This window comes from Typopeltis vanoorti, chromosome 11, assembly GCF_054136105.1.
Source record: "Typopeltis vanoorti isolate ZY-2024b chromosome 11, IOZ_Tvanoo_1.0, whole genome shotgun sequence".
Classification (NCBI taxonomy): Eukaryota; Metazoa; Arthropoda; class Arachnida; order Uropygi; family Thelyphonidae; genus Typopeltis; species Typopeltis vanoorti.
Window position 1 is genome coordinate 125,572,693 of NC_143559.1, and position 26,782 is coordinate 125,599,474.

At 36.5% G+C, this 26,782-nt stretch overlaps 1 protein-coding gene across 1 annotated transcript; it reads left to right on the plus strand.

Annotated features, from left to right (window-relative positions):
* The first annotated feature begins 2,803 nt into the window (after positions 1–2,803).
* Positions 2,804–25,598, plus strand: LOC150102027 (transcription elongation factor SPT4-A-like). Its single transcript, XM_090400313.1, has 4 exons — positions 2,804–2,932; positions 15,461–15,567; positions 20,238–20,293; positions 25,366–25,598. Exons 1-4 carry the CDS (start codon positions 2,864–2,866, stop codon positions 25,485–25,487), a joined length of 354 nt encoding a protein of 117 aa, XP_090256439.1. The 5' UTR covers positions 2,804–2,863; the 3' UTR covers positions 25,488–25,598.
* The last annotated feature ends 1,184 nt before the right edge of the window (positions 25,599–26,782 follow it).

The following is a 26,782-nucleotide window of genomic DNA, read 5'->3' on the forward strand; positions in this document are numbered from 1 at the left end:
CAATTCTAATCAACGGCACCAAAATACAGATGTTGATAATACACAACCCAAGAATCATACACCCCGCTCCACTATCGATACACTGTCACACATACCGTTGCATTAACAACAAAAATACCTGCCATTGTCTCGAAATCAAACCTGTAACACATGCAAAATACCTTGGTCTTTACATAGATTGCCACGTTAAACGGACAAAACATACAGAATACCAACATACCAAACTCCGGATCATTGCAGCAAAACTCTTCCAAGTAAAAGACATTATTCCATCCAACATAAAAAAACTCCTATATCAATGTATCTGTGAATCCCTACTCAGATACGGTATAACAGTCTATGCAAACACACCAAACAGCCACCTAACAAAATTAGAAATATTATACAGGAAAATTGTCTCAACAGTGATTTGGACACTTTACACGCAATAACCAATATCGGACCAGCACATGGCGACACACAGAATCCTCAGCATTAAAAACCTGAAACACTACATAATATTATGAAGGAATTACTTCAACATCACCTATCGAAACGACAGACACATATCGCATAACACGACCCACAACAACTCTCTACATCCCTACAACAACTCATACGGTTCTTTTGTGAGATCACATCAGATACCCACGCAACTCTACAACCTACCAAGAAATTTAAAACACATAGATAACTACAGAACATTAAAACATGAACTCTGGAATATATACCAACAAAGTTAATATACCATTAACACTATAATATACACATCACAAATCACCTACATCCCATACATAAACAGCAACAAGAATAACATAAATAGTGAAGGCTAAATCCCACTCTCTTCATAAAAGCTAACCCAAGCACAGAAGTAGGTGGGATTAAATTGCCTCGCTCATCTACATGTAATCTTTATAATCAAAGAATGCAGATTATGTAATAAAACAGTCAGTAAAGTGTATAACAATAATGAAGATACTGATATTAAAAAAATAAAAAAATAAAAATTGTGTATATGTAAATAGGCTGTATAATAATAAGCTATGATATTGATATTGAAAAAAAAATGTATATTTATATATAACAAAATCACTGTACTCTACATTTGTACTGAACAGAAAATGTACTGTACTAAATGTTACTCAAGATGTTTATTGTATGTGTAAATATTTTAGCAATTAATAAATTATTATTATTGTTATTATTATTTCTCCCGGAAACTCAAGAAAATCGGTCGTCGTACCCACATTATTATCAGACATTAAAAATATTGTGTTAGGGTTAGGGACCACGAGATGGCGCCACTTGTTAGCTGTCTTCTTCACTGCCTACCGATTAATTAGTGATAACATTGGGCCAGCTATCTCTGATTGGCTACCAATGGAGATTGAATTGCCCACTCAGTCTTCAAAAGTTAGACAGAGCTAAAAGCCTCGCCTACTCCCTAAGCAGGTACAAAAAGGCGTTAGCTGATTTATTATTATTACTATTTTTATTATTATCTTTTAACTATTTTAACTTGGAATACAGGAACCTTACTAACTACAATAGCCCGAAAAGAGGCTTAAGGACATACTACGATCGAGAAATACATGGAAAGCCTTACAAATTAAAGGCTTTCCAGTTCAGTGAAGTGTCATGATATTCCAAGTAATGGTGTGTATGTGTGCGTGTGCGTATGTGTGAGCGTGTGCTTGTGAATGAATTGAACTGCAACTATAAATTACCAACTGTAGTAACTGTTATTAATACATTATACAAAAAAAAAAAGAAAGAAAAGTATGAACGTCATTGTTGAAAAACGGACCAATATGTGTTGTAAACGCATAATATATAATCATAATTCTAATGATAAGCCTCGGTAACTCAGTCAGTACAGACGAAGTCCTTTGGTCAGAAAGACCTGGGTTCGATTCCCGTCAGTGACGTGAGGAACCTTTATCTGGTCTCTTTAGACTAAAGGTGAGTTAGCCAGTCTCGTATACAGGTAGAGGTTTTTTCAGAAATTCGGGTTTTCGTCCCTCAGAACAGGGCAAACCAGCCTGCGAACATACACGAATTTACAGTTATACTTAATCCCTCATTAGGGAGAGCTCAACCAGTCCTAAGGGACGGAGGAGGAACGGATGAACCCCATATGTATAAAAAAAATAATAATAATAAAAATATTACGAATAAAATATATTATTAAAATTTTTTGTAGAAATCTGATGTAAAAAATGAACCACAATCTGTACTTCGTAAAATAACATGTTGGAATGTTATTTCTCAAGAATCGCTCAAGATGAGTGTTGTGTATGTGCAAATATTTTTGAGATCAATAATAAAAAAACGACTAATCCTCATAATATTACTATGTAAAATGTAATAAACAATACTATTATACTAAAATATAATGTAATAATGTGATAATATTACTATTATTAAAAAAACTGTAAATAATGAGTTTACATTGCACTGTATGTTTGTGAGAAATGGAAAATATAATATTTTAATCGTAGAAGTGTAAATACTGTGTATAATCACACTTTCTCAAACTTGAAAAAAAGAATCAACTGCAATATGCATTGTTATTTAACTTGGAACTGTGTAATTGTATATTATTACTGTGATTATTATTTAAAACACTGACAGGTCAAATGTTAGTATACTTCTTAACACTCTAGTCTTTCACACTGCTTCAGTTGTCATATTTCTCACCTCCCCTTCCCAGTAGTGAGTGATTTGTGCTATCCCATTATGCTAATATCTACTACTGTTCTGGTTTAAATATTTTTTGCGAAAGCGGAGAGCTATTGTTTGACATTGTTGGAACAGTTTGGGAGTTGGAAATTTTTATGTTACTAGTTTGTTTTGCTTCAGTTGTGTACTTACTTTGATTGTCATGTCACTCGAAATCGTGCCGAAAAATCTTCGAAATCTTCGCGCTTGTTTGTTGTGTTCGTTGGTAAAGGTAAATGGTTTATCCTTTAGTACTGTTGTTACAAATGAATTACGGCCTAATTTTAAGTTTTTATTATTTGAGTTTTGCTTGAAATTGATCAGTTACATTAGTACAAAATGTTTCCTGCGCTTGGAGAAGCATTCGTCCCTTATGCCAAACTATGTTACTACCTCGATCTGAAAAAAAAAAAAAAGGATTGCAGAAGAACACTTAATTTTCTTTTTATTTAATTAGTGTTAAAGAACTCTTCTGTTTGAAACTTAAGTTGCGAAAAGTTTCACCCCTTCGGTGTTCAAATGAAAATGTAAACTTTTCTATGATTTAAAATGGCAATACTTATGACCGACAGGGTTTGCTACTGTATGAAATCAAATATTTATGCCAAGAGATTTATATAAAAAAAATTAATATCTCGAAGTATTTTCTAATGCGTACGTAATTTTTGACGATGCACAAAGCTGTCGACGAATACAGTATTTACATGGTATTTATTATTCGCTTGTTTTCAAAATTTACTGCGTTTAAACTTATTTAACTACAATTATTCTTTGTCCAAAGATCTTTCATATTTGTTTGGGAACTACTCAGGAATAACAGTGCTGTAATCAGTTTTTTCCCTGCAAGAAGCAAGTACTTTTAATGTGTGTTGGAGGGGGGGCGTGAATTTAGCCTTTCGCTGGGATCCGCTTGTCTTCCCTTTCCACATTGCGGCTTTTCGTAGAATGCTGTTTAAAATAGATACATCTACTTCCCAGTAAAGTATCCAGACGGGAAGATTACCTGACAAAGATATTTGCCACCTTTAGGCTATTAGCGCTTTGGAATTCTGAATACTCGTCGAATACCACTAAAATGTATTCCTACGGTTTTACAGATCAAGGACGCCGAGGTGTTTGCCATTAGCAACGACCAATTACAGATCATTCTCCCCCCACTAGAACACCTGACAACCCCACCCCCCTCCAAACTGCCAATACACTTTCTCTTTCTAACAAGCTCCCCTTACCTTGTAAAGTATACTGTGGATGTCAGTTCTCTTCTTGGTTAGATCGCAACTCAGGCGAATCTTCTGCCACCCACCAGTTCTGTCTCGTATCATTTGGCCCTACAAGGGTACCAAATGAATGATCTCCATGACTTCTATTCTTTCTTCCCATGGTCCGAATTTGCTTGTTCTCCTGGTACAAATATCTGCTCCAACCGAATATCAGAAATCCTCGCAGGAATTGAAGGCCTTCATCCCTTACTTCACTCCAAATTCACAGCAGCCATCCAAGCCTTAGCTTTCAAAAGTGGGCCAACTCATTGAAAGAAAGCATCTGCAAACCACGAATGACTCGAGGCCAAAATTTCCAGCTGTTCACTCTGTCTATATTGCAGCTCGCAATAGCTGTAAAAAAAAAATCACTAAATTCAAATCAAACTTCAAAAGGACAAAATGTTGCAAACTCGCCTCTTGCCAAATGGCGGTCGCTCTTTATGGTTCTCTGCGAATCCCATTGAGGGCAAATTTTGCCCACCCAGGTTTTCGCCACCCTTGCATCTGGATGATACTCACTTAAAAACAAAACTGATTTACTGGATCGCCAAATTTCTGGTGAGAAATTTGGCGATCCAGTTGCAGAGTGTGGATGGAAGTTTGCTATGAGGACCTGGCCAAAGTTCCCTCACTCGGCCAAGAACCGCTCTCCATGACGCCCATACTCTTCCTCCAGAAAGAAATCCGAAGAATCTTAAATAACCTGAACGTAATAAGGCATCTAGTCCTGATCGTATCCCACCTATTATGTTAAAAACTTGCGCCTCAGAACTAACACCTATTCTGTATCGCCTCCTCAATCTATCCTATTTAACTGGCATCTACCTACAGCAACGCCCACATTCATCCTATCCCAAAGAAAGTTGATAAAAATCAACCAACGAACTACCGTCCAGTTCCTCTCACTTCTGTTCTCGTTAAAATGTTGAAGGTCATCAACAACCAACGTTTGAACCACCTACAGGCCTATCAACTAAGCAGTACTATGGATTCTGTCATCTGAGGTCTTCAGCTGATCTAGTTTCAACCACCCATCTCTGGACTCAAACCATGGAAAACAGCGGAGAAACTTACTGGTTTCCCTCTACATTTCAAAGGCATTGGATTGAGTTTGGAACAGGGTCCTCATAGCAAACTTCCATCCACAATCTGCAACTGGATCGCCAAATTTCTCACCTGACTGCTCACTACATGTCATGGTAGGTAGTATCTTCTCTTCAATTTCCCACCAATGCAGAATTACACCAGGGTTCCTTTCTTTTATATACTTTTCCTCTTGTATATATAAATGACCTGCTCTCACATACTTCTAATCCTATACATAGAAGTGCCGATGACAGTACACTCAATTCCTCCTTTTCTTGTATAGTGAGACTTGAAGAGTTTCCATAATTAAACATTCACATATGTGCCACAGTAAAAAAAAAAAAAAAAAAACAATAATAATAAAGCTGCGCAAATGGGAACTGGAAACCATTAACTTATGAACATTTCTATTAAATGGATTCAACCCAAGAGCAACAGAAAATAGTTATCACTACTCCAAGATAACCTCCAAGAGAAGTGGATCTACACAGCACTCCCACATCAATGGCATCTCTGAACGACTTGCAAAGATTATTAAAAAAAAAAAAAAAAAACTTATCGCAACATTCAAACCCATTAACCAAATTTATAATCTCTTATCCTTGTGTATACCAAGTCTCTTGCTCATGTAATCTATCATACTACGTATTTTTAAACATTTAGACCACATCTAGCTCATGAAAACGCAGGGCTTTCCATAGCATGGAATTAAAAATGCAAAACATAGGACCCAATGGAGAAAACGGATTTTCAGATCTATGTATCCATGAAAGGATATTCAAAGAAAGTACTGAAGCTCTACTTCATATACCAAACCTTAATCGTAACGATTGCGTTACTATCCACCAAAGGTTTGGAAAATCCAAAGAATTAAATTGTTGTACTGTATATAATTATTTCAGCTCAATAGTTTTCATCCGCCAAACGCGCAACTACTTGTACAGAGTGGTTCAAATTCGGCACATGCGCTTTACTATTTATTATTCAAATTCCTTACCATTGTTCTTCGCTCTCAATGATATCTTACGATACGCAAGACGAAATACTTTTAATTTTTTTTTAATACTGGCTCTCATGTGAATGTTTAATCTCCCCGTTTTCATTTCACTAACATTATAGTGTTGAAGTATTAGCATCTTCAAGATCCACCATGGTCAATGGCCTGAACTCTGATCTCCTACCTATATCCCAAAGGAGCAAGGACAACCTCGTCCACTTCATGCCACCAAAACTCAGTCCTGTTTGATCTCTCACAACCGTGTCAGGATAAAATTGCACTACAAGAATTACACGAGGACGAAATTACACAGGGGAGAAATTACATAGATAAAAATACACTAAGGAAAAATAGGAAAATATTTACACAAATAATTACAAAATTAAGAAATTACACAGGAAAGAAAAAATTACAAAAAAAAAATTACACATAGATAAAAATACACAAAGAAAAAAAATTAAAAGGAAAAAATACGCAAATAAGAAATTACACATAAAATGAAATTGTACAAAAATTTATAATCAGCAAGGGGTAAATCACCAGTGCAGATTTGGGCAATGGGATTAGGGAAGTGGTTGAGTTGGAAACTCAAAATGATGTAGTAATTAGCTACCCTAATTAGTACTTACCTTAGATTTACAAGGAATAATTTCCTAAGGTAAAACCAATCGACAGCAGTTAATCACCATGAACTGCTCAAGAATTTCTAATTGTTTGGGTGAAGGTATATAAGTAAATTTTTGTGTTGCATTCTTCAGTTCTAGTTTAGTGACTCGTAATACAACTAGTGTATAACGTGCGAGTTAAATTTCGTGATTAATTTTTTTAAATTAATTTTTTATTTACCCATGGCTGATTTTGAGTACGGTGTTAGTAATAAAGGGAGTCAAATTATAATTTACAAAGAATTAAAGTTTGTTCGTCACCGTGAAACTGCTATCGGAACTATTCATTGGCGTTGTGCAAAGTTTAGAACTTTACATTGTCGATCGCTGCTCCATACCAGAGACAACAAGATTATCCGTGAGTCTTCAGAACACTGTCATGTTAATAGGACTTTTGAATCTGAAGCTCATCAACTTGCAAATGAAAAGAAAAATGTTGAATTCAGGAGCAACGGCTCGTGCAATTATAGCTAACAGTTTAGTGACTGTATCAGACGGATTAAAAATGTGCCTACCGAAGAAGAGCTCAATGACGGGGCGATTAAATAGATCCAAAGCTAAAACAATTGGAAACGTTCCGTCAAATTCAGATAACAAAAACTTTGAAATACCAGAGAAAGACTCTAAATGGATTATTCATGATTCCGGGCCAGAAGATCCAGAACGTATAATACTAATTGGTCACAAGACTCTTCTAGATCAACTTATAGTTAACGAGTTTTGGCTAGCAGATGGTACATTTAAAGTGGTTCCAGAAATATATTATCAGTTTATACAGTATCCATGTCCAATATGATTCAGGCGTCGCTTTTCCTGGCTCTTCTACCAGGGAAAAAGGACGAAATATACGTGAAGATGCTGAACATATTACTGGAGAAACTTCCTCAAGCTCGACCACGAAAAATTTTGACCGATTTTGAAATAGCAGCAATGAATGCTTTCCGTGGCGTGTTTTGAAAACATCGAAATTGGTGGCTGCTTTTTCCACTTATCACAATCTATTATACGCAAAGTAAATGAATGTAGACTAAAATCTATGTGAATCCAATTGGTCATTTGCAGTACACATTAAAGTGTTAAAATCACTTGCACGTTTGACAGAAGAAGTGTTAGAAACAGTTTTAGAAGTTGCTGATCTGTTCTCTAATTTAGACGAATATAATGAACAAATCGAGCAAGTTCTCATTTACTTCAAACGTACATGAATTCGAGGTCGACAGCTCAGGAACGGCACTTATAGACAACCTTTATTCAATATTTCTACTTGGAACCATAGACACTCTGCAGCCAACCGTATAGCTAGAACTACAAATTGTATCGATGGATGGCACTATGGACTTCAGTTTCTCTTTCAGCGTTTCCACCCAGCTGTTTGGAAATTTTTGGATAACATTGTTAAATAATTATCTTTACAACATACAAACTATTTGCAGCATTTAACTGGTCAACAAAACCCAAGACGTTCATTTAGGTACATTTCGTTAAAACAACGTATTTCAAATATTCTACAAAATTACGACTCTAATAGACGATTGGATTTTTTACGTTGTATAGCTTATGACTTAGTGTTTGTTTTTTTTTATTTTTTTAAAATAAAAGTAATTTTTTCAATATTAAGAAAGTTTGTTTAATTTGACAACAAAATACCAATAATATTTTAATCGAATTAAAGTCAACAGGTAAGTCTTTATAAGTATTTGAAATACTTATAAAGTATTAATTTGAAAAATGAATATAAAATTCATCATAAAAATTTAAAAACTCTAAAGTAAAACACTTCAGTGTGAATATTCAAATTTGTGTAATTTTTTCTCAGTGTATTTTTATCTATATGTAATTTCTTCCTTGTGAAATTTTGTCACGTGTAATTTTAGCATGTAACCCTCACAATTTCTCTTTTTTGACTGACCTATACCTCCAATCTTTCTTGGCACAACACATTTCAACTATAGCGTTTGCAATCTCCAAAAAACAGCTGGTATACTCTTTCGCACAAGACACTATCCCTCACCTTCACAGCTGCTAACTCTATGCAAATCTGCCCGCCCAAAGAATATTGTTCCTATATTTGGGATGGTGCACCAAATTCTTAAGTTTCTTGATTCTATCCAGAAAAGGGCAATCGAGTAAATTTAATGATCTCTCACTCCACTCGACTTTCATGGAAAGTACTCTGCTGAATTGACCACTGTTATTCCTCCACTTTCTCCAAAATCATTAGAAGAGCCTCTGCTAACCAACACCCTTTTTAAAGACCATCTTGGAACTCGCCGAACCAACTTCTCTGCTTCCTTTCATTCCATCTACTACTCTTCTTTGAAACGGCCTTCCCCAAGGAATACAGCCATTAGTTGTTCGAACAAAATGTGAAATACGTCACTTTCTCATGTTCGAATCTAAACATGACTTTAAGTCATATATACAAAATATATACCACGAAACACACCGTAAACAAGCTAACATTCAAAACACAATAACGCTAGGAAGCAGATAAACGCAAGTTGGCTCACCGCCCAGCAACAATAAAATTATTGCCGGAATACAGCAGGGATGGTACATGCAATTTTGTTTCATAAGAAATTAAGTGGCTTGAGGGGCAATGTCTTAATGTAAATCCATCTAAATGGGATCCCAACAGTCTCGAATTCGAGCGTAGGTTGGTTTGGATTTAGTGGCACAATTTGATAAATGAAGAACACTATCCCACCTCCCTTTCGATTAGAACATTTCTCGCGTGACGATGAGAATCGAACTCTTTGACTGACACCTTTTATATTAGGTCTCCATGTAATCTCCTATCATCGTAGCAGGGATCGTCCAGCATAGAACCTTTTAAATGGGATCTGCAGAATGCGTGTGTGTGTACGCTCGTCCATTCCCAGCACATTGAATCAGGTTGTAAATAAGGGGCAAAGCTCCCATACTAACCGATTCAATTCTGAAGACGTGAAAACAACTTCTTAAATAATTTCTTCTCTACGACAACTACTTAAATCGTGCGTGTTATGTTTTATAAAGGACATCTGTAAGGACTAAGCTCTTACAGATGTCTACGAAGAAATTTGTCTTCTACTGTTTTACCAATTTGCAAATAAGTATTTAAATTGCAGTAGTTGTTGTAGTAAACAGCATTTGTAACTCATTTGAATTCAATAAATCAGTTTTCTTAAGAAAAACGTTGACCTCCCATGACATATCGTGTTAATGTCGGGAACTTAATAGTCACTCCCAAAAATGTGTGCTCTTGTTATATTATGTAGGTATCTCTTATTGCGGGAGATCCATTACTCGCACAATACCCTCTCCCTCGCTTCTTAAACCCATTCACTGAAGCACTCTACCATCTCGCAACTGATTCCACGCAAGTAGTTGGAAGCACTCGCAACTCATTCCACACACTCAACGCAAAGTCCCTACACCCTTGCTAACCATTCTTACACAATTTCCATGGGTGGCCTCTCCTTCTTCCTTTTTTACCATGTACTGAAGTGTTCAGTTTCAATCCTATAAAACGCATTTAATAATTTATCTGTTTCTATCATCTCATTTTCCCACCTAGCGGCTACTTCTTGAAGCCCATAAACCGGCAATCTCCCCTGCTCAATCTCCTCCCCAAGTCCATGGCCTCAACAATTTCCTAGAGTTCAGTTTCATCAATTTAGTACACAGCTTGTGGTCTCTTCTTCCTCAGGTACATCACCTTACACTTGGTCAAGTGTAAACTGGCAGCCATTATCTTTTTGTCCATACTGCCAGTCTACTTATCACCCTGCAGGATCTCTACATCACTTTTACTAACTCTTCAAATCATTTCCTACATATCAAATAAACTTACTTATAAACTTACTTAAAGTCTTCACTTAAATAAAATAAATCTTAAAACGCATTGTTATTCACACACAAATATTCTTTTACTAACGAGTAAAAAGCAATCATCTCCTACCTTTTGGACTTCAATAAGCCAGTTTTCACTCCTTCGCCAAAAAGACAGTTGAATTGAAACAAAAATGACAATATTGCATAACATGCCATGCGTTTTATATTTTTAGTTGCGAAGTCAAACGATTTTTGAGACACAGACTTCTTGACTGTCAGATAAACTGGCTGTTTAAGAAGCCTGAAACTTCTATTCATGGAATCCCCCCCCCCGTCACAGAATCATGGAAATTATCATATGGCTATGCAGGCATTCCCCGCATGGATTTTTTTAAAATTTTATTTCATAGTTGTATGATTAAAAATACTTTCAAAATTTGAAGAAAACTGCAAGTAAAGTACCTTAAGTATTAAAATACATATTAATTTACTTTCCTATATTCTGGAAGAAAACATGTGAAACAAAATAAATAAAACAGTTTATACTTGCATCATCTATCATTTTTGCTTAAAGATCAGGGGTGTAGTCCTAAAAGAAATAGTGCTAGGACTCTACCTTGGAAACAAAAATTAGAGCACGAAGTGCGGCATTATTATTGCGACGGCCATATTGCAGAGAGATCACTTTTTTTTTCTGAAAAAAAGTGACAAGAGCGGCAAGCTGCTATTTTTTGACCGAAAGCTGGAAATGAATAAAGTCTCATTCTTATAATTTATTACAATGAATTTAAAAATTGATAGTTTTAAAGGAGTACCAGGGCGTCGCCCAGGTCCGACTACACCCCTGTTAAAGATCTGTTACACTTCCTCTAGTGGCAATAATTAGTTGATAGTAAATCATGCAACAGATCTTAAAAGTGACATCTAGAAAGCCTGCTAAATTTTCCATTTTTAGAAATTACGTTTTCTAAACAGAAATCTCCTGTAAACACTTCGCGTAGTTCTGACGTTGAATGCATGACACATCCGCTGTTCGATTGCCATCTTTTAACAGCATCACATCTTTTCAAGAAGTTTATTATTTTGGATTTACGGCCGAGTATTCTTTGCTATAAGACCAGAAAGTGAAGTAACAGAGGATAAAACGGGTTTACATCGTCGAGATGAAGCCTTTTGTCTCTTACTTTGATAATTACTGGTGTTTCTTGGTATTTTTAATAACACTACTTGGATTATTTCGAGTAAATTCTCTACGTGTAACTTACATGGAACAATCAAATTTGAAATGTAAAATATTACACCAAAATCTAAAACGTTTTTGATATTAAAATAATGAAATATTTATTGGATTATTTTAATCAAATAGGTAAAAGTAAAACGAATCCTTTTCTCTTAAATTCATTCAAACTTTGTACTTTGTTCCACATCGAATAACCTTCAAAGAAAATCTTACGCCAAGGACATAGCGCTTGCAACTATATCATCGCAAAAAAGCACTCCGCTTACAAAAGGACAGCTTAATAGCGATCGAATTTCGTGGTTAAATACTGTACGGGAAATAACAGCGTGACTGTGTCAGTTGCTTGATGCCTGGCTAAAGGATCAATGTCAAGGTAACAGCTCCCCGAGCTACTTTCAGATGAGATTCTGATTTTTATTGCGAAATCTTCTTGCGATAAACATTTTTCCCCATCTTGCCTTTTCGCTAGACTTGAATTAATCCCCCACCCCTTAAATTAAGATCGATGCCGAGTTGCGTTATTTATTCAAACTAAAATTCGTTCATTGCTCTTGATACCATCTGTTATCGCCACCTAGGGACAAATGTTAGCATTATTTTCTCCAAATACTATCGCAATTTCAAATTGCTTTCTCGTCGTATTCTTAATCTCGTGGAAATGTTGATTCCTTATATTCTAGACTACTTAAAATTTATTACCGAATTGGGAAAGATTAAATTCAATACAAAATATCATTGATTTTTGCAGACGCTACTGATTAATAGTCCACACTTAAAAGTGAGCTTTGTTGTTCTTCCAATAATCGAATGAGTTTTTAACTGCATTCCATTTCTTTTACACAGTCGGTGTTCACCCTCACTTCATTTTAAATTTGGCTTTATTTTTGTAAAGACTGAAGTACTCCACTATACTATAATACAACAGTGATGTAGCACAAGTACTGCAGCAATACAAGTGATAATAGAAGATAGAGAAAACAATGCTACATATTATTATTTGACACCTCCAGGGAGTCCAAAGACTCATCGAGGGAGAGTGTGCCAACAGCATCGAACGATTGGGTCCCTTCCAACTACTAACCGCGCTCAAACTTACTTAACTGAGTCATTAGTAGCAGAGGCTCTACCAATCGACCAACCTTTGCCGGCTTATATTAGTTACTATTAAAGTGGTAATATAGACTAATAGATCAAAGAAAAAAGTGGGCAAAAAACGGAAGGAACTGTACAATGTGTAACCAAGAGCCATAGCCATACTAATTACTAAAAAAAAAAAAAAAAAAAAATGTAGACGATAATCATTTCATTTTGTAATTACTATCTGTGAGGCACATAACATATAGTATGTACTTGAGACAAGTTTATCTAGTAGGGGAGAGTTGCCTAATGCGTACCTGTTGCCTAAATCATAATTTTGGCATTTTTCATAAACCAATTAATATAAGTGGCTATTAATATAAGTATCTAGCGGCTGGCACATAAACTAAATGACTAGTCTGTATTGTAGGAAAAAAGTTGAGAGGTTACATTGTGATTTTCATGCGTTATTAAGTTCGAAAAAAATCAGGTAAGTTCAATGTAAATTTTGACTTTATTTATATAGATGATATTGATCGAATAATAACATTTCACGGGACGTTACTAGAGTTTTTTTGATACTAGACTTGTTATATTATTTTCAATATTTGTTTTATAAAAACCATTTAACTCTTGTTAAGATTATGTTAGTTTTTTAAACGAAATGCATAGTTTCTAAAAAGGACATTACATGTACATTTTTATTATTTTGAAAAATTCTTCATTCAACCGTGCTGACGAGTAGCCCTCATAAAAAAATTAGTTGAAGCTCTGAAGGAAAAGAAACTAGCAAAGATTGATTCTATGAGCAAGAAGTTGCAACATCTAAAGAATACCTCCAAAAGACTTTCAAAACATCGGAGTTCTGATAAAGTTCATTTTAACGCTCCATCAACAAGTACCGCTCCAGCATTTAATATATCTGTAAATGAAGAGTCGACAAGCACGTTTAGAAAATATGATTCAATGCATTACTTGCAAGTTATGGGTTCATGAAAGTTGTGGTGTACTGAAAGAGGAAAAAATATACTACTAAACGTGCTTGTCGACTCTTCATTTACAGATATATTAATTGCAGGAGCGGTATTTGTTGATGGAGTGTTAAAATGAACTTTATCAGAACTCCGATGTTTTGAAAGTCTTAGGGATTTATAAAAAAATCCCTAAAAATTTTGTAATTTTTCAATTTTGTTTATAAATAAATTGACTTTCTAGAGGAAGTTTCATGTTACTGTCATTTCCTTATTCACAATTATTAGGTACGATTTTGGAAACAGACCAGTACTATTTAGGCACCGGGTTTCCAAATGGTACCGATTGCAAGGTCATAAAAAAAACGTCTAAAACCTTGCAAAAAAGGAAAAAACGTGCTAAAAATACAGACATGAGGTACATAAGGAATCAATTTGTAGAAACAAACAAAATTTATCATTTAAAAGCATATTGGGCAATAAATGTCAAATGTCCTAAGCAGTACGATTTGGGCAACTCTCCCCTATGTGTCTAAAATAAAAACTAATTCTAAGAATATCATGACAACAAAGTAATTTAATCCTTTTGGTTCCTCAATTTCGATTACACCTCGATCACATGTTACTAAAACACTTTAGTGATAGAGAAAAGATCGCTCCCATCCCAAAAAAAACAAAACGCGAAATGATTTTTCAAACTATACTTTAAAACAATGTTTCAGTCCCTCTACATCTTCAAAGGCTTCATTCACCTTTGTCATACTGCAAAAGTTCTATAGGCTCGGTTGGAAAGACGCAGGTTCAAATCGCATGTAAAATGCGAACAACGCTTTTCTGAAGCAGTTCAGCTGAAAGTGAGTTAGCTTACCTCATGTGGAAGTGGGCGTTTCCTACTGATATTTTTTGCCTACAAACCAACCGGAGCACAGGCAATTATGACCTTAGTTGATTTGAATGTAATTCCAAACACCTGAACTCATTTCAGTTCCCTTATTTTACTACCTTCGTTCAAGGGTTATTCTCGGATGAGATCGCATTTTTGGGAAAGCCGAAACTATCGTAAAATATCTTAACTTAGTCTGAAGAATCTATTTGCATTAATAGAACTTGTCAAAATATTTAAAAAAAGAAATCGCATTACTTTCAGACCGCATCTATTAAAATTAGGACAATTTGGCCAAAGTGAATGCTTCACTCTTGTATTCCGTAAGTCTAGAGTTCTTGAGTGAGAACGAACCAAGTACCAGTGATGGAGACCACTTGCCTACCAATTAAAGAAAAAAAAAAACTCAAACCTCATCTATTCACCCTTGTGAAATAATAAAAATGCGTCAGGAAAAGACGTGACTAACAGTGGAAGATTCAGAAGTCGCAAAATTTGACATTTGAAGATGGTAACAGTTTTTCATACTTTGAAAATCACTTGTATTCGCATGTAATCCAACCGCTGCCTTTTATTGTGACCACATGAGACACAACATACGGAAGATGAGACAGATCAGATGATTTCAATAATCAAATGAAGTATTGCTTCAGCAGACTGGAAGGTATTGGTGCTTGGGGTTTTTTTAGAAAGCATTTTGTACTTCTGAAGTTATTAAATTTTTGAAGAATTTAACATTTACTTTTATTTCCTTTATTTTTAGTCGTTTGACCAGTTCGTGACGGATGGCTGCGATAATTGTGAGCAGTATTTAAGGATGAAACACAATAAAGAAATGGTCTATGACTGCACTAGCTCCAGCTTCGAAGGGTAAGATTAAGACTTTCTTTTTATTATATAGGAAGGTGAGGTGTGAAGTGATCTTTAGATCAAATTAAGAATGTATTCACTCTGAAAGTTCTGAATTATCTACTGGTAAAATTTTATAGTCGTTACATTACGAGAAACGAAAAAAAAAAAATTTTCAGAAACAATCAAGCTAGCCTGGTTTGCAGAGTGGTTAGCGTATCCGCTCTCCAGCCAGAAGGCTGCGGGTTCGAATCCTGCCGTGGGAATGGATGTTTATGATTGTCTGGGAAAATACTGGTGGTGGGCGATAGATGGTGTTAGTGTAGATGATGCGGTTCTCTGTAGTTGGTGAGTGATGGAGACTGCGAGTTGCAGAGTAGGGGACCTCCCACGATGAGTCTTTTTGTTCCTTGGAGATGTCAAGTAATAATAATTTTACTTATCCGTCTATGCTTCACGGTTAGCTGGCATTATTTCTGCGGTATATGAAAGGGGTGGGGAGTTCTCCGGCTATTTTCCGAAATGAAAAAATGCAGTTTCGTTATTACGGAGAGATTTTAACAGTAAAACCAAACATTAGTTTTTCGATCTGTGTTTACCATACTTTGCATTTTATTCACGGAACATTCAGTAAAGATGAGTCATTATCTTTGCGGTGCCATCTGCGAAGATAAATTCTAAGACAATCTTTGACGGTCATAAACAAAATAGGTCAAAGCACAAACATGCAGCTATCAACATTTGCATGGAAATGTGCAACTTGCGTAGTATAACAAAGCTAACTGGTGGCCAGAAGAAATCGGTATCAGTGCATTTTATACGATCGTCTTTCTGGAATATTTCCAGAACTTGTAGTTTAAGGCACGAAGAAACCATGCAAAGATTTTTTTTAAACTCCCTCCTAATCGTATACCTCTTTTTTTTTTTCAAAATTTTACGTCAGTGATCACTTCAATGAAGGCAGTTACTGGGAATAAATTGGCAGCGCTACTCCATAAACGTGGAAATGAAAAACTGGTTTTCTAATATGTTGCTTAACACACGTTTGCATTTCGGATCCCAGCGATTGGTGGGCCAATTTTAATTTTGCGAAAGCCATCTCATCAAACTCGGTATTCTACTTGCAGCAGAAATGCGACAGGACCTTGTTTTCCGTTTCCACCACAGTGCTCTATTTGGGAAAGAGAATACTGATCACATGACCAAGCTGAAACAATTCAGTCGCCATACTCTGACATCTTTTCAGAGTATGGCGACTTTAGAACCAGGTGGTTTTGTGTAACTGATTTCTCTACAAGTGATTAGGTCGGTCTGTGGATTTATTTGGGCGTTCACAGTATCATAAAACGATTATTAGGGACGTTCAGAAAGTGTGCTCTAATTATGATTCTCCTATTTCGAGAGGCAAATCGAATTTTGACTTCGAAACTGGATTCAGTTCTAACACCAAGGTCCTTAAGTATTCGTTCCCAACAAAAGATGCCGTATTGTATTTTGCAACCTTTCGCAAAGGCATCGAAGAAAGTATGGTAGCCAACAATTGCCGTCATCTCGTGAATCTTAATTGTATTCTATGAAACAGTGGGATCTATGGTTGACTTCTGAGATGCAGAGCTTTAAAAAAAATATTTATGGATAGGGATAAAAACATTACTTGCCTGTACCACATCATTCAGAAAATAGGCTGGATGATGTTGATAATAAATACAACGTTCCTCTTCTCAATGACTAGAACCGAACCTATAACGTCTAGCATTATGATAACAAACTTGACCACAGGGTACACAATTATCGTCGCACCGAGCGTGGCTCTTTATCCAATTGTTGGGTTTTCTTGTACATGCTATATTTAAGACCTCGTTAACACCCTCCTCGAATTTCAGCAATTTTCATAATTTTCTTAAAACAGCTAGCAAAAATTCTTTAGTATTGACGTAATAGAATATAATATTGCGTCAATACCATAACACGGGATGGTGGGTTGGATCCCTGAACACCACAATAATTGTAAAAGAAATAACAGATACGTATTGTAATTATTTGCACGAGAGGGCAGCACTGGTAGCGTACTCGTAGGGCATACGTTTTGAAATTCAAACAATACTCGACGAGAAAAAGATTTCTCATACCACGCAGCAACACACCTGGTCGATTTTGAAAATTTCAATGCAGAAGACTAAAAGCTCTACAGAAATATAATGAACACTTCATAAAATTGCGGAGTCAGATTACACACCGATAATTTCATTTCCATCCGCTGTTTTTGAATAGAGGATGGAAATGCATGTGCATGTTACAGATCGTGACCTTCATTAATGTTTCTCTACTCGTGTAGAAAATCGCAATAAATAATTTCCAAACCTAACCCAAAGTAAATGAGTAATTGTATCACTGAAACTGTATGCAATGCTGTCGCCTTTTGTAGGAAGCCCTTGTGACTTCGCAACAAATGCGGTAATTTGTCTTCTGGATAATTAATTTTGGATTTAATCATTCATTTAAATGGACAGTCCAAACATCACTACTTCGATCTAGCTATGTGCCTGGAATAGGAACATCGAGCAAGGGAGGTTAACTTGAAGATTCAAATTTTTTTTCTTTTTATAAGAAGGCATCGCGATTAAAACTATTTATAAATATCTGAATTCTCGCCAACGAAGTGGCAGACCTATCCCACGTTGCACTATTGGTTTATTAAAAGTTAGATAAACTTTTTCGAGATATTGGAACTTTCAAACTTCATCATGATCTCGCATATTTAGCGACGAGTCAGGCCACTTGCATTCGCAAGTGGCCTGACTCCATGCAGTGATATTTGAAGTTTTTTTTTCCTTCTCAAACACTTCCACAGACGCCTCCGAGTGTTTATTGTAAAACCTTCGTAATGTCGTAATGAGGTGACCTGTTATTACAAACCGTTCTTTCGAATAAATGTCTAAAATTATCTCAGTCACCACACTTGAGATTGCAACAAATACAAATTATAATTAAGGTTGGTCGATTGGTAGAGCCTCTGCTACTAATGGCTCAGTTAAGTAAGTTTGAGTGCGGTTAGTAGTTGGAAGGGGACCCAATCGTTCGATGCTCTTGGCACACTCTCCCTCGATGAGTCTTTTGACTCCCTGGAGGTGTCAAATCATAATAATAATAATTAAGTTCCATAATTTTGTCCTTGTCTCTTCAGATTTTTAAGTCATCACAAATCTATATATTGGCTTCTCGCTCAAAAACAAACTTGCATTGAATATTGGGTTGAAAAAATAAGTCTTAAATGTGTGGACATACAGAAAAATCGGCCCTTCAGAACACAACCAATTTACAGACAAAAAATACTAGTTGTGGTGGACGATAGATGGCGTTGACGTAGATGATTGTTAGTAGAGGTTCAGTGTAGTGGTGGAAATGGAGAGTAGTCCAGTAGGTGTCCTCCCGCGATGAGTCTTCGGACTCCTTGGAGGTGTAACGAATAATAATACAGGAACCGTATGTGTACAAGTTGACTCGGTATCCTTTGAAATAGTAGAAAGAAGTTTTAAAAAAAATACAATAATAAATTTAGCTTAATCCTTTATCCAACTAATGCCTCGGTTTTTTCTCTCAGTTCAAACTAGTCCTAATCGGTGTAAAACTTTACAGAAGAACAAAATCTTTTTTAGAAAACGACATTTGAAAGCAGAATAAAAGCCGACTGTCATGTTGGCTCGTTAACTTGGACAACTTAACAAGATCACTTTCATTGCTCATACTTACCAATTTAAAATATGGTAGTGCATATCTGAAAGTAAGAGTAATATTTTTATCTAGATATTTGAAAGACAAAGCTTCATATTTTGTCTTTCATTTAAAGACAGCCAATCCGTAAAATAATCCCAAATTAGATTACTTAATAAGATTAGAAGGGACTCTTTCAAGGCCAATTAGTCTTTTGAATAATTATCATTAGCAGTAATTTCGTTTTTAATAAATTTCATTAAACCGATCAAAACATTATGCGTTTTTAGTTTTTGACCCCCGATATGAGCAAAATGGTCAAGTGGCAAAGAAGAAAATTGAGGCCTTTGGAAAATATCTAAATGCAAGAAGTTGCTAATTAAACGAGCGACAAATAAAAATAACTCTTCTCTATAAACTTTATAGCTTTTGCTTAATGCCGAATTCTCTGGAATTCGGAAGGCAGCCGGTCTCTACCCTAGCTCCACTCTTAATCCAATAATCCTGAAGATTTTGGAGTAAGAGTGCAGCAGAAAACTGCCATCTCATCTTGTGTTCCTAAAACAATAACTGGTATTATCTGAAATCAGTTCTACAGTCCTGGTTAACTCGAGTTTAAATTAAAACGGAAGGAGATACTTTTCTACTCGAAAGACCGACTAAATCAGGAACAATGAAAAGAATGAAAAGTTCCAGTTTGCAAATCCAATCGCACCTACAATAGTCTTCTGGATGTCAAGCATTACGAAATCGAATCTCAGTGGCTGTGTAGCCTGATGTCAAAAAAAAATATTTTTTCGGTCTGTCACTACATATAATTTGTAACTGTTTCTAGGTCGAACCCCAATTTCAGAATTGAATTTCTATTTAAAAATGTTATTTGATTAGCCATTTTAATCTGATTACATCTATTAATGTATATAAGGCTTTTTAATTGCGCTATTTTATGCATCAACTTAATCTTGACTTAACTTTTATAGGTTGATTGCCATGATGAATCCAGACGAGAGTTGGGTATCTAGGTGGCAAAAATTACGTAAGCTCTTATTTTACTTCTGTTTATGGTTTAAAATTCACTGGAATAAGAAACGTACAACGTGCATTTCACAGCTTTAAACTAACTATCGGAAAGTGAAGTTATATTGCCCAAATTCATTTAATTACATTGTGTTCAAGGCCGAAAATATTGAACAAACGCATCTTAAATCTAACCTACACATACCGGCAACTGAATTAGAACCTTACAAAATGCTGCTGGTCAGTAATTGTGAATGATGTTCATCACAATGCGAAAAACAAAGGATCTTTCGGAGTTCGATAAAGGGATTTAATGTTGGTGCCGTCTGGATGCAATCACACTCGTGAAAGCAGAGCTGCCTGGTTTCTCAAACTGATATCCCGGATTGTTTAATCAGTAGAAAAATAACCGGTTTGCTTAAGGGGCGTCACGATGGTTTTAATATAGTCTATTAGGAACGAGATTGCCGTCATCTGCGAAGTTTGTGCAGACAAACAGAATTTATCGTGTACAGCAGTGGACCGAAGCATTTAATGAAGGCTGCTATCGATCCATATCACACCGAACTCATCGGCAGTCCCGTGCCTATAAGGAAACCACTGATTTCTGCGAAATTTCTTCTATAGCTCTATACTGCCCGAAGATATCAGAACGATTCTAGTTGCAGACTAGAACATTTTCCCGGCCTATTTCAATCATACATGTATGTTATATAAGTAAACTGGATATTAGATCCAGTATTATTTCAAAGCCGAATGTAGAAACTATAAAAGTTTTTACATTTTAGTAAATTTAATATTTTAGTCAATTTAGAAAATATTTTACGCACCCCATCGAGAATTTTCTTACGAAAGATGACCTCTCCGACATTTCAAGTTCCTTGGTGCTGAACGAGAGTTTTTGATCTCTTAAGGTTTCTGCCTGGTCTCTGAGGAGAACCAACCAGTTAGAAACAGCTATCAGGCCAGTGAAACCTTATCAAAATAACCAATACAAGGTAAATATTTGGGCACGCGATCATATCTTTTATACGGTCCACGCTAGGGCAACTCGTAAATGCCGGCAAGTGTATTCCCATAAGATCTCTCGTCAACTTATTTTTACGAAATTTTCATACTTTCTACATTCGGGCTTTGAAATAATGCTGGATCTAATATCCACTCTACTTATATAGTTTTGCATCGCCGAACTGAAGCCTTTTGGCTCTTTATTTTAGTAAATATATTTATGGTAATTTTTATGACCGTTAGGTAGTGACATTTGTTTTGCTGTACTCGCCTGAAAGAAGGTCAAATTCCGAATGGAATTTGACCTTCTTGCTAAGCAGTTTTTTACAAACAGTATCCGAAGTATGGCACGTTTATCTTTAGAAATATGAATCGGTTTTAGAAGCAAAAAAAAAAAAAAAAAAAAAATCGCTTCAGTAACACCTGACACGTGCCATAGGTTCGTTATCACCGTCCTACTTTCAGTACAGTTCTTTGCTATTCTAAGAAATGAGCATTTTGCGTTTGAACAATTCGAGCCATTCATTAAAATGAAATATTTACATAGCATAACGAAAGAATTCTGTTTGCAAGTTTCTAGTATTTTTGTCCTTGGGTCTCTCGGTTAAGTTGATCATAAAATCAAATAAAACATAACTCACTGGCTTTCCAAAGGAATCCCTCTTCCTCCATGTTGTATGCTGTAGTGAAATGAGACGTGAAGCAGAGAGCTAAATAGAACACTCCCAGATAGGATGGCAACAGTGTTGTAACGAATGCTGCTGCCGCGTACTTAATTTTGTATGCAGCGTTGGTCTAGGGCAGCGATTTTCAAACTTCTCTTGGTCTGCGGACCTTTTTAAATTAAGGAGCCCAAAGAGTTTGTTTGCGGATTATACTATCGATATTTACCGCATTTGAAATTAAAACTGAACTTTTTACCATATGTATTCATTGTGCTACGACAAATTCATTACATATTAACATTTCTTTATGGAAACTTTTCGGGAAAAAAAGTGAAGGGTAGCATTGTTTTCTTTTTAAATTTTTGCGAATTTCTTTTAATGTGTGGCTTAATAGACAGCTGGATTCTCGTCTGTTTCTGCATTTAGTCTGTTGGGTTATGTGTTGGTTGAGGTACATGAATGCTCCACTGCGTACGTGAGAATGAGAGCATAAAACGTCTTAGTATGGACCCCAGGAGTTCGTGGCTCACACTTTGAGAACCGCATGCCTGGGGGGGGGGGGGGAGTCTTGGTTTTCATGAGAAGGATAACTTTCTGTACAGGAGGGAGTTCTTCCAAATGATCGCATATTTTTACCTTTTTAATGAAGATTCTTAAATGCAAATATTCACTAACCCAGCAAAAATTTTAAATGTGTAACACCTAAATACGTGTTGAAAACCAAAGATTTTTACATAATCTCGAAACTGCGCTAGAGAAACTATGAACTTTCACATTGCAGGCCTCCTATAAGCAGGGAAGTGGTCACATATCCCAAATGTCTTTGGGATATGTGACCACTTATTATGCATTCACTTATGCCCACGAATTTTCTCCATAACCAGGAGAAAATTCGTGAGCATGTGAATTAATTATTTCCTTGTGAAAACTTGGAGCGAAAGTTTTTCAAATATTGATGTTCACACTTTAGCCATAATAGCCAACCAAGTGGGTCCCACTTTTTTTCAGGACGCTTCTGACGTGATGCAAACTACTCCAAATGTCAAGTATACGTTTTCAACAAATATCTTTTATCGCCTTCAACTGACTTCATGAGAAACGTGATTTAATCTACCTCTTTTTAACTATTAAAAGTTAAGCAATCGATCAAAAGCAGAATCTGTTTGAAATGGGAAATATCAGAAATTAATTCACACTGTGTTTGAATTAAAGACTTGGCAGGTCACATTTAGTGTCTTAAATACTTGATTCAAGAGCCTGTGTAGCTCAGTAGAAGTGCCGTTTGCACTCTACAGCTTGACCGCACGAAGAAAGGATTTGGTGGTTCAAATCTAGTCGCCGACTAGAGAAACTTTTTCGAAGCCTTTTTTTCGGCCGGTTCCCGAGTTAGTCGATCTCTGGCACGGATTAGCGGGTTTTTTCTCCCGGAAACTATGATTGGCTACCAGTGGAGATTGAACTGCCCACTTAATCTCCAAAGTTAGATAGGGTAAACGTCCCCGCCTACTCCCTATACGGGAACAACATAGGCGTTAGCTGATTTTTTTTTTTAATACTTGATTCGCAAAAATCGACTTCCATATGCACACGTCATTCACGGTACTGTACGCTCACAGATGCGAGATCCTTCGACACTTCTGCGCATGTCAGGAGAATCCATTCCGATAACAGGGTAATCAATCCGTATTGTGGGATGAGTTGTTTATTATTACACGTCGGAAAATTAACTTCTGTTTTATTGATCATTGTAGTTTTTTAAAGTGGTAACTATTTTGCTTGTATAACAGTCGGAAAATTTTATGTATAAATCACGTGACTTCGCGTGTTGGTGACCAATTCTTAGATCGCCTTATTTCTTTCTCCCCTTCAACATGAATTGACTCTTCATGACACCGAGCCAATAGGTTCTCGTATCTGTGGTAGAACAGTACATTGGCTAATCGCGAGTATAGTGGGCTGAGCGGGTAGCGTAGTTGCTCTTCAACCAACAGGCTGTCGGTTTGAATCCCACAATGAGGCATAGATACTTTGTGAATGTCTTGATGTTCACAAGATGGATCGTTCAAAGTTGAGTATTTTGGTCTTTAGAGTAGAATGTCCTAACCTCCTAGGAAAGCCACGTACAGTGCTAACGCACTACACTATAGGATCTTTCATCGATAGGATACATTTCAGAACCGAAGGTCCTTCGGTTCTCGTCTTAAAAGGTCTAAGAAACTTCCTTCCAGCATGCACCAAATGGTCCCAGTTAGGAAATACTGGGGATCGAATCTCATCGAGGGTGCGAATAACTGCTAAAAAGTCGGTGTCATGCGAGGATGATTCTGGATTTTTTTTTTTCTCTTAAACTCTTTCCATACTGCAAAATTGATAATATCCCCAAAACTCCTTTTGAAAATGGCTCACTTAGTCTTGGTTGCTTCGGCCTCATTTCCAACTGTCTACCTCATCTCTATAGGTCCATTTTGATTCTGGTCATCTCGGACTAGTTTTCTGTTTTAGCAATAATACCATTCTCTATGCTATATATACACACGCCACACTTTTTTGCAAAAGTATTTGTAATCTGTTTACGGACGATTAAATGTAATCGCACGATATTTTCTTAATCTCCTGGTCTCTCACAACCATTAGTTTTGATTTCCATATTGTTCATTGAAATTACAACTTTCCTGCAATTTGGTACCCTAAATAATCTTACCTCAATTTTCAAACTGGCGTGATCAAAGCATAAGATGAATACTAATTAGAACCGAGATCTCCGATCTCACTTCCACTGATAACGGAAGAAAGACCTACCTTCAGAGATCATGATCGGAGTAGTATGATTTGATTTGACCTTTTTGATTCTATTTTAAAGTTTGGACAGTCACAGACCATGATCTTAAACGTGCAATATAGAATAAAATAAAGTAGAATCTCGCCCCCGCCTTTTTTTTCTGAGGACGACTGTCTGCTCGAAATGGCCAATGCCATAAAGATACTCTTCCACTCCCCGTACTACAATGAGTGGGGGAGAGCTACTATCTGCTTGAAATACTAGTGGTCATTGGAATTTCAATCAGTTACCGTTGACAGATCACTTATTTCATACCATCAACCTTTTTTAAAAATGCTATTGCATATAATTTTACTTAAGTGTTTTTATTCTACTTTACCACGTTTATATATTGCATCGTTATTCGCATTGACTACCATCCGACTTCAAACAAAAGCACCCGTCTTCATACTCGCTGATCTCAGAATGTAGGCCCTTCTATTATCCTTTGCGATATCAAACCCTGCCATTCCCCTCTAGTGTTCATGAATTGTTTATTCTATGACTTAATTGGGTCAATTTGGAAGTAACCCTAAGGAAGATTTTTAGTACTGAACAAAATAAAGCCTGCTATACATCTTTTTCTTGCTTTCTTTTCAGATCATCATGCTCTAGGAATGTATGCAGTTTCCGTATCAGGCCACCTACCGCCTGGAATTGTGCGAGAATTAAAAGGAATGGGAGTCGCCTACCAGTCACGTGATACAAGAGTAGCTCAGTAAAGTAATTCTGTGCAGTTAATTAAAGAGCATGTTTAATCCAATTGATCTATTTGCTATGAATCTTAATCTTTGTTGCTCAATTCGGAAATTAAAGTAATTAAAACAGCTGAATTTGTCAGGATGAACTTCAATCTTTTGAGACGATACATTTTCGTATTTACGGAGGCTGTTCAATAAGTTATAAGACTATATTTATACAGAAAACAGATTACCTTTTAATCGTCATCATTTACATGGTCTTTTTCGAAGTAACTACCGTGTGTTTAAGAAGTGGACGTTGCGTCCACTTCTTAAACACATGGAAAGTCCGTTTTTTGAGAGTTCTTTCAAAACCGCCTCCGCAGCTTTTACACATGCTTTGTTGCTTTCGAAATGGCGACCTCTTAGTCGTTTCTTGAGCTGAGGAAACAGCCAGAAATCGCACGGTGCGAGATCAGGACTGTATGGAGGGTGCGGTAGGATATCTTTGTTCTTCTGCAAAACGTCCACTACACCACAAGCAATATGTGTCCTTCCATTATCGTGGTGTAATGTAATAAGAAGCCATTCTTCAGCAATGGACGCTTCCTTTTGACGTGCTGTACCATTGTCCGTAAAACATCCGCATAGTATGAGCCGTTTACAGTATTCCCGGGTTCTACAGCGTGTTGGTAAACAATGCCTTCGTAGTCAAAAAAAACATTATGGTCATAACTTTACCAGCCGATTTTACAGTTTTTGCTTTCTTGGGGGTAGGCGAAGACGGATGCTTCCATTCACTGCTTTGTTGTTTCATTGTAGGGTCATAGTGATGCAACCAAGCTTCATCTGCTGTAACGATGCGTTTTAAGAAGTTGTCGCCTTCTTGTTCCAGTCTTTCCATTCTGTGCACACATTCACTCGATGCTGCAGTTGCTCCGGTGTCAAGAGTTTGGGAATCCATCGGGCGCAAACACGTTTCAGTCCTAAATGTTCAGCCATGATTGAGTGAACACTTCCCACAGAAATATTCAGGACAACATGCAGCTGGCATACTGTAATTCTGCGATCCTCCTTGATGATGATAGCTGCTGTGTTGATCATTGTCTCTGTGATGGACGTTGAAGGTCTTCCCTCACGTTCAAGATCTTCCACATTTTGCCTTCCTTCATTAAAAGTTTTATGCTAGCGAAAAACACTTGCCCTGGACATTGCTTCATCGTGGAAAGCTTCGCGTATCATCATGTTAAAAGTGTCCGATGCCGATTTTTGCAAACGCGCACAAAATTTAATCGCATAACGCTGTTCCAAGGATGCTTCCATTTCGACGACTGGTA